The sequence below is a fragment of the Microtus pennsylvanicus genome, chromosome X (genome assembly GCF_037038515.1).
Source record: "Microtus pennsylvanicus isolate mMicPen1 chromosome X, mMicPen1.hap1, whole genome shotgun sequence".
Taxonomy (NCBI): domain Eukaryota; kingdom Metazoa; phylum Chordata; class Mammalia; order Rodentia; family Cricetidae; genus Microtus; species Microtus pennsylvanicus.
The window spans coordinates 74049347-74063762 of NC_134601.1; the positions used below are offsets into that span (position 1 = coordinate 74049347).

Sequence of the window (14416 nt, forward strand, 5' to 3'; positions counted from 1 at the left end):
ATATTATACATTAGTTTGTCTTAATAAAAGTTAACTTGAGAACTCATTTACCTCATATTTAGGCTGTGAATTCTTGTATGTCTGAAAGCATATCTTATCCCTTTCCTTTACTGATCAATATATTTGGGGTACAATATTTGTTAAATAAATGAAGAGAAGGAACTAACTAATGGGATTGACTGTTTGACTCATCTCTGAACATCCTGTAAACTCTTATATCATCTCCTCATCAAAAGAAAATACATATTGGAAGGTAAGGTTTATTTGCTATTTGAAATAGAAGATCAAAAGATGAGTCAAAATAATAAGAAACAGCAGTAATTATAACGTATGATTTGTTTCTCATTATGTAGTTACCGCAAAATTTTGAAAAATTATGACATGTGATTTTGACTGTTTAACAAAGTATTATAACTTCCTAATGTTTGTTGGGCTTTGTATTTTATGTATGCATGTATACATAGACATATACATATATAGTCTTCTTGCACAATTGTGTATGCATTTGTACATGTGCATGCACAGGTGTGCATTTGCCTGTGTAGAACAGGGCATGTGATCAATTGTCTTTCACCGTTTCTTTCCTCTTACACTCTATAACAGTGTCTCACAGAATAAGGTGCTCACTTATAGTCTAGAATGATTAGACACCATGCTCCTTAGATATGGCTATCTTTACCCTGTCAGAGCTTGGTTGACAAAGCTACATGACAATGGCTGGCTATTTTATGTGATGTTAGTTATCTGAACTAAGGTCTTCATGCTTGGTGGGGGGGGGGGTAGCACATTATCAACTGAGCCATTTACCCAGCCATACTGTATTGATTTTAACAAATATTTTTTTCATGTTATCTCTAGCTATCCAATGGATAGATACAAAATTACTGTGATTTTCACTTACAATTGAAGTAATACATTTAGGAGTGTGAAGTATTGTAATTCAGGTCATTCAATCAATCAGTAGCAAACTAGAATTGGGACCAAAGCCTGCCTGAATATAACTAAAGTACAGTGAAAAATACCTTACAATTTTTCTCAGATTTAAAAAAATGTACAGTGGTTTTGCATAGCCTCATCCCACAAATGAGAATGTGTATTATATAATCCTTCACCCTGTGTTTGCTTTGGCTGCACATCCTATACGCTGTGCATTTGATTTCAAAACACAAGACTTGAATAAAAGAGAGATCTGTGGCAGTAGAAAGAAAACAAACCCAAACAATAGCAAAACATGACAGGCCTATTAAAAAACCAAATTAAAAATCACTGCACAGTAGTGGATTCAATAATCTATGTGTTATAGCTGACAATTTAGTGGTACTGCTGATACTTATCAAAGCTTGTATATAATCAATACCTTTGCTTTCTTCAGAATAATGATTCCTACCTTTATAACAGAGGCACCAGCTCTGGAGAGTGGACTGTGAATCTGAGCTGCAGCAGCCATGTTGGCAATAGTATTGAGATGATTCATCTGATTCATTGCCATGGCAACTGATGCAGGAGGTAAGCTGACTGGAAGTAGGGGATGAGGCATCATCATAAATGGCAGATCCAGACCTAAAAGAGACAGTGTTCATTAAAGTTGTTACATTGTGACACTAAGGAGGTTTTCTAAAGCATCTTTATCCACTATTAGCATTTTATAGTTGTTTTAGTATACAGTAGTAACATTTTGTGCCATCAATTGTATCAGTAGGATTTTACAATGTTTAAAACATATAAAAAATCTCTCTATGTTCACATATTTCCTATTATTTCACTTCCTTTAACAGATTTATTAGGTGAGTTAATAAGGCAAGATACATATTACCCACGGTTCATATTATTAAAGAAAATAATGCTTTAAAAAAAGGAATGCTTATAATTGCAATTTGAAATCTTTGTTAATAAAGAATAAATATCATGCTAAAATAAAAAACTCCTTTCCATTTTAATAGTAAATGTCAATGCTTTTTAATATTAGCAGGATTTCAATGCTTTCTACTGTAAATTGAAATTATGTTCATATGTTTTAGATATCTTAAATAATAACTCAATATTATGAATTCTACTTTTGATAGTCATACATGTCATTAGGTAAAATGTTACAAACTAAAATAGTTGTTTATGGACTGCTTCTCATGTTGGCAGAGTTTAAAACCATCATTAAACAGATGCAAGATATAGTCAGACTAGCTATGTGGATGTTAGCATTTTACTTGCAAAAAAATGTATTTACAAATTGTTTTGCTACAGTACTCTTCCTATTTTGGATAAAGCTCAGAAAACAATATTGTTAACATATGTTCTAATATATGTTAACCTTTTAAAACAACTATAAGCTATGGATTATTATGGACAGAACTCATACTGATCCTACTTACTATAACAAAATACTAACATCTAGTTTTTCCTCTCTGACACCCCTTTTTTTTCTTCTCATTTCATAACAAAAAGGGAGCAAGAAAAAGTGTTTTCAGAAGACCCTGATATCTAATTTATCAAAATACTACTAGTGATAATACTATCATTCAAACATGTGATTTAGGAAGCCATTTCATCCCACTGTGTATACGTACATTTAACCTAAAATTTTAAAATTAAATGCAACTTAATTAGAGGCTATGAGCAAGAAGTGGTGAGTTATTTGAGGTCTCTCTTCTGAATCTGAGTCTAATGGTTGATTTCAACCTATTAGAAAGTACACTGAAAGCATACAGCAGCAAAACAACCAAATTTAGGCCCTTGCAATACTTAAATGAATATTGTAATTTTAAAGACTTCATAAATAATAAATACAGCTGGCACCCAGTATTTCTGTTGAAGACAGCCAGAAAATGCAGTTATTAGAGCTGCTCAAGGGCTAAAAGAAGCCTAGAAATCTAAATTATACTTAAAAGTCAAAAGAAAAGAAAAAAAAAAACAGATCGTTGTGACTATAAGATAAGAGACATTAACAGTTCCTAGCAGTATTGACTTACAACATTCAACATTTAAATATATGTTAGAAAGAATTTAGTAGATGAATATATCAGGTATAGAAGATTTTTCTTAGGATTATTATATTATCAGAGAAGTCTCAGCATTAAACTAACAACATTTACTTCAAAACGGCTTTGGTAAGATTAAGTCTTTATTTCAATTCATAATTACTTTCTAATATATTTCTAGTAATCTACAAGAATATTTGGAAGTTATTGTTTCTGCAATTCCTTTTTAAGCATTTTAATATAGATTTATATATAAACATTTATATAATTATGGATACAAAGTCAAATTACAATGATGTATTTAATGTGGACAACACACAATATATTCATTTCCTCAAATACTTATAATTCTGGAGAGTATTATGTTCAGTGAAATAAACTAAATATATAAAGATCACATGATCTCTCTTATATGTGGAAATTCTTAAAGTAGAATTTTACAATCAGTCACACAAAATTACTTGCCTATTTCTCCTTCCCAGGGGGATCTATATGTTTCTCTTAGGGTTCACCTTGTTACTTAGCTTATCTAGGGTTGTGGATATAGGGTCCTTATCCTTTCCTGTACAGCTAGTATCCACTTATGAGTGAGTATATACCGTGTTTACCTTTCTGGGTCTGGGACAAGCTCTTCTGACAAAATTGGGGTCACAGGGCTGGGGGGAAAATGAAGGCAGAATGAGAGAAGGAGCGGATAAGGTGACGGGGGAGAACTTGAGGGAATGAGATTGTCAAGATGGGAAAAGGACAGAGATGGAGAATAAGGAAAAAGATATCTTGATTGAGGGAGCCATTATGGGGCTAGTAAGAAACCTGGCACTAGAGAAATGCCCAGGAATCCACAAGGATGATCACAGATAAGATCCTAAGCAATAGTGGATAGGGTGCCTGAACTGGCCTTGCCCTGTCATCAGATTGATAACTATCTTAAATGTCATTGTAGAGTCTTCATCCAGCACCTGAGGAAACAGAGGAAGGGACCTACAGTGGAGCACTGGACTGAGCTCCCAAAGTCTAGTCGAAGAGAGGGATGAATGAGAATATGAGCAAAGAGGTCAAGACCATGATGGGGACATCTACTGAAACAGCTTACCTGAGCTGATGGGAGATCATTAACTCTGGCCAGACAGGGAAGGAACCAGCATATGACTAAACTAGACCCTCTGAATGTGGGTGACAGTTGTCTGGCTGGTACAGACTTCTGGGCCACTGGCAATGGAACCAGGATTTATTCCTACTGCTTGTACTGGCTTTTTGGAACCCATTCTCCCTGGATGGATAAATTGCTCAGTATAGATATAGAGAGCTTTGGTCCTTCCTCAAAGCAATGTGCCTTACCCTCTCTGAGGAGTGGATGAGGGGTAGGGTAGGGGGTAAATTCGAGGGAATGGGAGGAGGGAAGAAAGTGGGAACTGGGATTGGTATGTAACATGAAAAAAGACAGTTTAGGAAAAGAACAGACAGGAAAAATGAAAACCTTTTTACTCCAAAAAATATCTGAAGGGAAGTTAACATGATTGTCTCATTTTAAATCTTATCTAAAGAATTATAAAGTGAGGGGACAAATGACTTTTCATTAACAAGAAATATTTGCATATACATGTGTTTATATATTCTACTAATCATATATTTCAAGCTATCATGACAAAGTATTTAATAACATGATAATTAATTAGGATTCACCTTTATCCTAAAAACCTTTACCTAATATTCCATATAACAAGCATCAATAACCTTCAAAGACATTCTCCACAAATCCAAAATCACTTTAGAATTTGACTCCTGTTTATGTGCACAGTGCTTTAGTCACAAATTAAACTGTAGATTAAAAGCTGTCCTCAATGTCTTCCTTTATTATTGAAAAGCTTTAATATGCTTAAATTTATACTTCCCTTAAGAGTATAATAATCTTTTCTCATTTTCAAATGCTATCCGAGCATCACCCAGACACCATCTGGACACATTAAGAAATATGCTTACTTAAAGTTCAATCGACATGTAAACTAAATACAAACTGCAAACAGAATTTAACAGTCAATTAACAGTTTTAAAATACCATTCAACAAATATTTCAAATAACCACGAAGGATTTACAAGACACACTTTTAGATCCCGATCTGCAATAATTAATTATCAATTGACTGTAGTTCCTTGAACTCTAAGCTAATATTTACATTACAGGCCAGTTACAAGTGCAAAGCATATTTAAATATTGAATGATTTAAGGTAATCCTTTGCTAAAGCTAGAAACATTAAATTAAAATCCAATAGTATACAACACTATAGCAATGTGGTTCATTAAATTCATGGGCAAGATATGCATATATGGTAATAAAAATAAATCTGATTTAAAAATCATGAAAATGAATTTTCTCATTCCTGTTACCAAGGACATAATACAAGCTATAATAAGCATCATTTCTATTATACCTTAATATGCTAGCAACTACCACCATTTTTATTAAAAGACATGCATTACCTGCTCCTAGCCATGAAGGGTGTACATTTCAGTAAAACTTCAATGTCCTTCTAAATATGACATCAATTTGTCCCAAGTCATGTTTGCTTATTTCTGTAGAATCTATTTCTATAATGATATCAGACAGCATTCCCTTCAATAACAGTTACAATGTTTCTGGCTATTATTCCTACGTCATTTCAGTTATCCCTCCACTCCAATTTCTAGACTTCCAATGACTCCTTACTACCGCTAAAATAAAGGACACCTTCCATAAATTTGATTATTGCATTTCTTGTTTTGTGATTTCATTATGTTTTTGCATGTATTCTTCACTTTAGCCTCACGGTACAATTTGTATTTCTCTGAAGAAATGACTAACCATAATATTGCCCCACATAAATGAATTTCTCTGGAATTGTCTCTCTAACACAACACAACACAACACAACAGAAATTAATGACTTTTTACAACAAGCTTTGTGGTAGGTTTTATTATCCCGATTTTATACGAGGAACACATAACAATTTTTTAAAATGAGATTAATTCATTAAAAGATAATTTGCTTCTCTTAATGGTGAACACATGTTTGTTTTTCCAATGTAGAGCAGTCATACACACCACCAACCAAAAACAGACTAAACATATTATATTTATGTTTTTATGTATTTATGTTTTTATACACATATATAGAGAAGGGGAAAAGTGATGAATTCTATCTCAATTCAAAACATTAAAAGGCTACTTTAGAACAGTTTTAGGTTTATAGAAAAGATAAGCAAAACTTTGCTATACAGTACTCCTTTTTATGCTTACACAAATGGCTAAACTTAGCAGTATCTTACATTACTATATTATATTATTAATATCAGCTTGTCATTACTTATAAAATATTATTCATCAAATTCCACAGTTTATACTAGAATTCACTTTTTGAACTATATCTCACCAGATATTCAAACTGCATAATATCTTGTATCTATGGTTTTAATAACATACAAAATAAGTCCAATACATCAAGAAGTGTACTGTGCTTTCTCTTAAGCTTTCTATTGTACACAACCTCTGGTAACTACTGATCTTTGTTCTGTCTCTCTAGTTTTGCTTTTTTCCCAATGTCATATAGTCATGTTCATGCATTATTTAGTCTTTTTAGATGCTTCGTTTTTCACTTACAATTGTGCACATAAAGCTCAATCAAGTCTATTTAAGGAAAGCTAGGTCATGTAATTTTACTTATAGTATTCCAGAACATTCATCATCATAGTTGTTTCACACATTTACTTATTTCAGTATATCTTGGTTGGTTTCAATATTTAGTAATTATAAATAAATTTATCATAAGTTTTAAATATGTTGGTTTTTGTGTTCGTAGATGTTTCATATTGACTGGTACAAATATGAATAATTTTATTTGGTTTGTAAGATGTTCCAAAATGACATCTAAAGTTATTGTGCTGATTTCCATTCTCCAGTAATGAAGTCTTTTTGTTGTCTCATAATTCTGTAAGCAGGTTATGTTTTGGATTTTGCATATTCTAATGGTAGCATAAGAACATCACATTTTTACTTAGAAGTCTCTAATGACATATAACAAAAAACTACTTTCATAAGTTAATTTTGCACCTGTATAGTTTCTTAGATAAAGTTTCTTTTCAGGTCTCTGTCTATGTTTTAATTGTTTTTTAAATGTAGAGTTATGGAGTTTTGTATATATTCTATCAGTTTTTAGTATATATATATATATGGGAAGAGAATATCTCAACTCTATGGCTTTTCTTCACGATTCCCTTAATTGTGTTCAAGGGCAGTTATGTGTTTTATAAACCCCGATTGATCAAGTATTTTTATTTTAGTCATCATATCTTTGTTATTGTATCTAAAATATATTGCTCGATCCAAACACTCCTAATTTTTTTTGTTCTTTCGAGACAGGGTTTCTTTGTAGCTTTGGAGCCTGTTCTGAAACTAGCTTTTGTAGAACAGGCTGGTCTCGAACTCACAGAGATCCGTCTGCCTCTGCCTCCTGAGTGCTGGGATTAAAGGTGTGTGCCACTGCTGCCTGGCGACTCCTAAAAATTTGTGATTTTATATTCTTTTATTTTCATGGTTTTGGCATTTATGTTTATAACTGTGATCCATCCTGGGTTAGCTTTTGTAAAGATTGGATAGCCTTAGAGAGAATGATTTATTTTTGTATGGGGATTTCCACTTGTTCAGTGTCGTTTGCTAAAAGAACTACTCTTTGCATTACTTTGTTTCTTCCTTCAATAAATAATAACTGATGAAACTTATGTACATTTCTGAGTACTCTTCTATATTTCTGATCTATTTGCCAAATAAACCACAAGGAATGACAATCTCAGTTCACTGACTATTTTAGTCTTTTTATTTCATTGGCTAATTTTGACAACTGATTTTCATGTAAATAATTAAAATCAGTTTGTGAATATGCACAAAATAATTTACTTATATTTCATGATTATATTGAATCTGCACTTTAATTTAGGAAGAAATGACATTAAAATGCAATGTTTTGCTAACCGGTATTTTTACTTTTGTTTTTATATTTTCATTTTGTCTTAGTCATTTGATAGATATTCTATCAGAAGTCATTTTCTGCTATTGTTTGTACTTTAATTCCATTATGAATGATGAATTTTGTAACATTTTATTTATTTAAATTTGTTAATGTGGTTTTCTGGTCCATAATGTGTTAATTTTGATAATGTACCAAGCGAACTGAAGAGTATGTATTATTCTGTTATTGGATAAAGTAATTTAAAATGTCTATTACATTTACTTCTTTAATTGCTCTGCTTAGTTCAATTATGCCCTTCTTCTAGTGTGTCAATTACAGCTAGGTAGGTGATAAAGTCCCCAAGAGTAGATTCATCCATTTTCTTTACATATATAATAGTTTTTTCCCTCACATAATTTAATGCTGTTTTTTGGCAAGTACTTGATAAGTTATGTCATTATGAAGGAAACTGATGATTTTATATTTTGTTCATTCGAAGATGGCTTTTGGAAATTAATATACTTACTCCACCTCCTTTGTATTACCACAGAACTATAGTCATTATTCCTTCCCGTGTTATTACTAAATATATCTATATTAGTATTTTTAATGAGGTTCTTTAAGGAAACATTTATTATTTCTTTTTTTTTTCAAGACATGTTCTCTCTGTGTAGCCTTGGTTGTTCTGGAACTCTCTCTACAGAACACGCTGGCCTGGAACTCAAATAGATCCACCTGCCTCTGACTTGTAAGTGATGAGTTAAAGGTGTGCGTCAACACCACTCAGCTAGATGATGATGTCCCTAGTAATAGATTGGTTGGCATAGTATGGGGCCTGAAAGTTAATATTAATTATTTCTTTTATGACTCTTTATTATTTTCTTTGCTTTTTATAACCTTCTCTTGTGACTGCCATTAGTTTTGTTGTATTTTGTTCACTCAGTAGATGATTTCAAAGGAAGCAAATTCTCAATAAATGAAAGCAAAAAGCACTCGTGTCTGATACCATTAAAATAGATGAAGTAGTTCCTATCATTTAATTGGCCAATTTAAAACATTTCCATGAAAAGTGGTTATTAACCCAATTTAAGTACCTTCTACATCTATTTTAATTTGTTATTTTAATGTATTCCTAATTTCCTTTAACCCATCCTCCATTTTTGTTCCATTCTCTTGTTTTAATGGAACAATTTAGTCTCTCCTCTCCCTCTCATGTCAATTATAGTTAATTTTAGTATTTGGCTTAAGCTATTTTAAATTGAATGAATTTTGGGACATTTTGATATATAAGTTCCATATTTACAACATTTCTACTCCTGTTTCTTCCTTTTAAACTCTCCCATATCCCCCCATTTGTGCTCTCAAATCCATTATCTCTACCTCTTTAATTACACAATATACACACAAGCACACATCTATAAATATAGTCTGCTGAGTACATTTACTGTTACTCACATGTGGATGTGTTTATGGCCAACGGCTTGGGTTTGAATAAACTGTCAGGGGGCCCATTTATGGAGAGGTTTCCATGTAGATTTAGAACTCATTTAAATGTGGTTGAAAAAAACTTTACTACATAAATATATGGATAGTACAAGTGCCATATAAAAAGAATATTTTCAAGTCTTCTCTCCTAGTGTAATTGATTTCACTTATCTACAAGGAATAATCACAAAACTGGTTATTTTTTATGACCAGACTATTATGTTAAATTCAGAATAAGAAAAATATTGATGTTATTTTATTGATTTCAGAATGTTCCAGTTGTATCAATTTCCTTCTTTCTGAATTAGTCTACCCCAAATATCCTGAATGCCAGATCGGTGGCCATAGCTTTACATTCTTTCAGTTTCATTAGTGTTAGAGAACTATGATTTGTCCTTTCCTGAATTTTACAGTATAGCTTTCTTCTTCAAATACTTGACTAGATCATGGAATTTCATGTTTACATAGTTTCTACACAGTACTACATTGTATTTCTTAGCTTCTTTTCTATGAAAGGAAATATTTTCATTTCTTCCACTATTACCTTCTGGCGTTTCCTATGTCTTGATTTTCTGCAGTTTAAATTTTAAGCAGACTTGGAGATTTCTTTGATATTTTACATATTAGAACACTTTTATATACTGTGACATTTTTCCTTATTGTTCATTGATTTTAGGAAAAAAATCATTTGTCAGAGCATGGTTTATGAAGAAGCTGTGTGAGGAGAATTTTGAGAGCTTGTGAGATAACTCCAATTAAACAAGGAAACAAGAGGTCTTCTAAACTCTGTTCCTCTATAACATGGATTATTCTTTAAATGTACCTTTGTGCCCATCCCAATAGTAATAAATAGGAGTGGGTTTACTCTAGATTACCCATTATCTTATCCATTATTCTTAAGAAAGATATGGGAAGTCTGAACCACATGCTGCAAATGCATTAGCAAACCAAGAGGAGAGTGACCAGCCAGCCTGCTGGATACCCCACTCTCTAGGCCCTCAGTACCAGGGCAGTATTTCTTGCCCCTCCCCCACCTGCCTCAGCTTGAGTAGCCAGCCAGCAGGCAAGCTTCTTCCTGGTAGGCTGCTCCAACACCCCCCACCCCATCAATCAGACCATGTAAGCTACAAGGCTCACTCTGTCCCCAAATCCACCCATCCCCAGCGACCTCAGAGGAACTCTGAATCACAGGCTGCAACTGCACACAGCAGACTAAGATGTGAGTGATCAGCAAGCCAGCTGGGCATCCCAGTCTCTAGAGACTCAGTACCTGGGCAAAACCCCGGGGGTCCCTCTACCATCTGCCTCAGCTTCAATAGCTTCTTGCAGGTAGGCTACCCCAACACCTACCCCACAATCGATTGGACCCTGTAAACTACAAGGCCCAATCCACACCCAAACCTACCCACCCCCTGAGACCTTGGAGAAACTCTGAAGCACAGGCTTGAACTGCGTACTGCTGACCAAGAGAGGAACTCTGAACCACAGGCTAAAACTGCACAGAGAGACCTCAGTGGCTCCCTGAGACTCAGATAGCAACTGCACATAGTAGACTAAGAGTAGCTCTCTAAGACATGGATAGCAACTGCAAAGATTGGGCCAAGAGTCAAAGACACTGCCAGCCTCATATGAAGGAAGAGATAGGTAGGTGCCAATGTAAGAATTCCTCCAACAACCTAAAAAGCAACATGGCAACACCAGAACCCAGTGGTCATACAACAGGAAGACCTGATCATCCTAAACAAGAAAAAGCAGAGGAAAACTATCTTAAATATAGCTTTATGAAGATCATAGAGACTCTTAAAGAGAAAATGAGAAATTCCCTTAAAGAAATGGAGGAAAAGATAAACAAAAAACTAGAAGAAATCAATAAATCTCTTAAGGAAAATCAAAAGAAAACCAAGAAAAAACAATCAAATAGGTGAAGGAAACAGTTCAAATCATGAAAACTGAAATAAAGGCAATAAAGAAAACAGAAACCAAGGGAATTCTGGAAGTGGAAAATCTGAGTAAAGAAACAGGAACTACCAATGCAAACCTAATGAACAGAATATAAGAGATAAAGGAGAGAAACTCAAATGTTGAAGATACTATAGATGAAACTGATTCGTCAGTCAAAGAAAATGATAAATCCAACAAATTCTTAACACAAAGTATTCAGGAACTCTGGGACATCATGAAAAGACAAATCTAAGAATAATAGGGTAGAAGAAAGAGAACTCCAACTCAAAGGCACAGAAAATACATTCAACAAAATCACAGAAGAAAACTTTCCAAACCTAAAGAAAGATATGCCTATGAAGGCACAAGCAGCTTACAGAACACCAAATAGATTGAACCAAAAAAGTTTCCTCCCATATAATAATCAAAACATAAAACATACAGAATAAAAAAGGACTATTAAGAATTGCAAAGGAAAAAGGTCAAGTAACATATAAAGGTAGAACTATCAGAATTACACCTGACTTCTCAATGGAAAAGATGAAAGCCAAAAGGTCCTGGACAGATGTGCTGCAGATATTAAAAGGCCATGGATGCAAGCCATATTGTACCCAGCAAAGCTTTCAATCACCATCTATAGAGAAAACAAGCTATTCCATGACAAAAACAAATTCAAACAATACCTATTCACAGAAAGTGCTAGAAGGAAAATCTCCAACCTAAGAAGGCTAATTGCACCCGTAGAAACACAAGTAACAGTTAACCTCACACCAGAAACCCAAAGAAAGAAAACAGATAAACACTACCACCAAAAAATAGCAAGAATTAACAATCACTGGTCATTAATATTTCTTAATAACAATGGACTCAATTCACCTATAAAGAGACACAGGCTAACAGAATTGATATAAAAGTAGATGCATCCTTCTGCTTTATACAAGAAATGCAACTCAACTTTGAAAACAGGTATTACCTCAGAGTAAAGGCATGGGAAAAGATTTTCCAATCAAATGGACCCAATTTTTTTTTAAAAAAAGCCTGTGCAGCTATCCTAATTTCTAACAAAATAGTCTTCAAACTAAAATCAAACAGAAGAGATGAAGAAGAACACTTCATACTCATCACAAGAAAAATCCATCAAGAAAAAGTCTCAATCCTGAACATTTATGCCCCAAATACAAGAGCACACTCATAAGTAAAAGACACATTATTAAAGCTTAAATCACACATCAACACCCCCACACTAATAGACTTCAACACCCCACTATCCACAATGGACAGGTCAACCAGACAGAAATTTAGCATAGAAATAAGAAAAAAAAAACTCACACTAGCAATTTAACAGCATACTGGAAGCTCTAGAACGAAAAGAAGCAGGATGAATAGATGATAGGAAATAATCAAATTGAGGGCTGAAATCAGGAAAATAGAAACAAAGAATACAAAGAATCAATGAAACAAAGAGGCGATTTTTTAAGAAAAAAATCAACAAGATAGACAAACCCTTATCCAAACTAATCAAAAGGCAGACAAAGAACATGCAAATGATTATTACTCAGCAGTCAAAAACAAAGACTTCTTGAATTTTGCATACAAATGGATGGAAATAGAAAACACTATCCTGAGTGAGGTAAGCCAGACCCAAAAAGAGGAACATGGGATGTACTCACTCATATTTGGTTTCTAGACATAAATAAAGGACATTGAGCCTATAATTACAGATCCTAGAGAAGCAAAATAAGAAGGACAACCCAAAGAAAACCATATAGGCATCCTCCTGAATATTAACCTTCATCAGGCGATGAAAGGAGACAGAGACAGAGACCCATATTGGAGCACCGGACTGAAATCTCAAGGTCCAAATCAGGAGCAAAAGGAGAGAGAGCATGAGCAAGGAACTCAGGACTGCGAGGGGTGCACCCACACACTGAGACAATGGGGATGTTCTATCAGGAACTCACCAAGGCCAGCTGGCCTTGGTCTGAAAAAGCCTGGGATAAAACCGGACTCACTGAACATAGTGGACAGTGAGGACTACTGAGAACTCAAGAACAATGGCAATGGGATTTTGATCCTACTGTACATACTGGCTTTGTGGGAGCCTAGGCAGTTTGGATGCTCACCTTACTAGACCTGGATGGAGGTGGGTGGTCCTTGGACTTCCCACAGGGCAGGGAACCCTGATTGCTCTTTGGGCTGACAAGGGAGGGGGACTTGAGCGGGGGAGGGGGACGGAAATGGGAGGCGGTGGCAGGGAAGAGAGAGAAATCTTTAATAAATAAATAAATAAACAAACAAACAAACAAATAAATAAATAAATAAATAAATAAAAGAAATGAAAAGGAGGACATAACAATAGACAAAGAGGAGATCCAGAGAATCATCAGGTTATACTACAAAAACTTCTACTCCACAAAATTAGAAAATGTAAAAGAAATGGAAAATTTTCTGGATAGGTACCACATACCAAAATTAAATCAAGACCAGGTGAATAAATTAAATAGACCTATAACTGCAAGGAAATAGAAGCTGTCATCAAAAGCCTCTCAACCAAAAAAAGCCCAAGGCCTGATGGTGTTAGTGCAGAATTCTACCAAAACAGCAAAGAAGAGCTAATACCCCTCAAATTGTTCCACTGCTGTGGGACAATGATCTGTAACCTGTCACTGGTATTGTAATAAAACGCCAGGAAGGAAGCATAGGCAGGACATCCAGGCAGGAAGTAGAGGTGGGTCGACAAGAACAGGAGAATTCTGAGAAGAGGAAAGATTCAGTCTGCAGCTCTCACCCAGATGCAGAGGAAACATGGTGAACTGCCTCACTGGAAAAGGTACCAAGCCACGTGGCTAACACAGACAAGAATTATGAGCTAATATCAGTTATGAGTTAATAAGAATCCTGAGCTAATAGGCAAGCCAGTTTATGATTAATGTAGACCCCTGTATGTTTCTTTGGGGTTGAATGGTTGTGGGATCAGGCAAGACGAGGCAGGACCTGTTGGGACAGAAATATTGGTCAACATTCCACATAATAGAAACA

The 14416-nt window shown here is 34.4% G+C and overlaps 1 protein-coding gene across 1 annotated transcript in view; it reads right to left on the minus strand.

The window, feature by feature from the left end:
* Positions 1–14416, minus strand: part of Dach2 (dachshund family transcription factor 2) — a 511747-nt gene that overhangs the window by 99485 nt on the left and 397846 nt on the right. The window contains exon 6 of the mRNA XM_075956831.1: positions 1388–1560. Within this exon, the coding sequence (XP_075812946.1) occupies positions 1388–1560 (173 nt within the window). The remainder of the gene's footprint in view (positions 1–1387; positions 1561–14416) is intronic.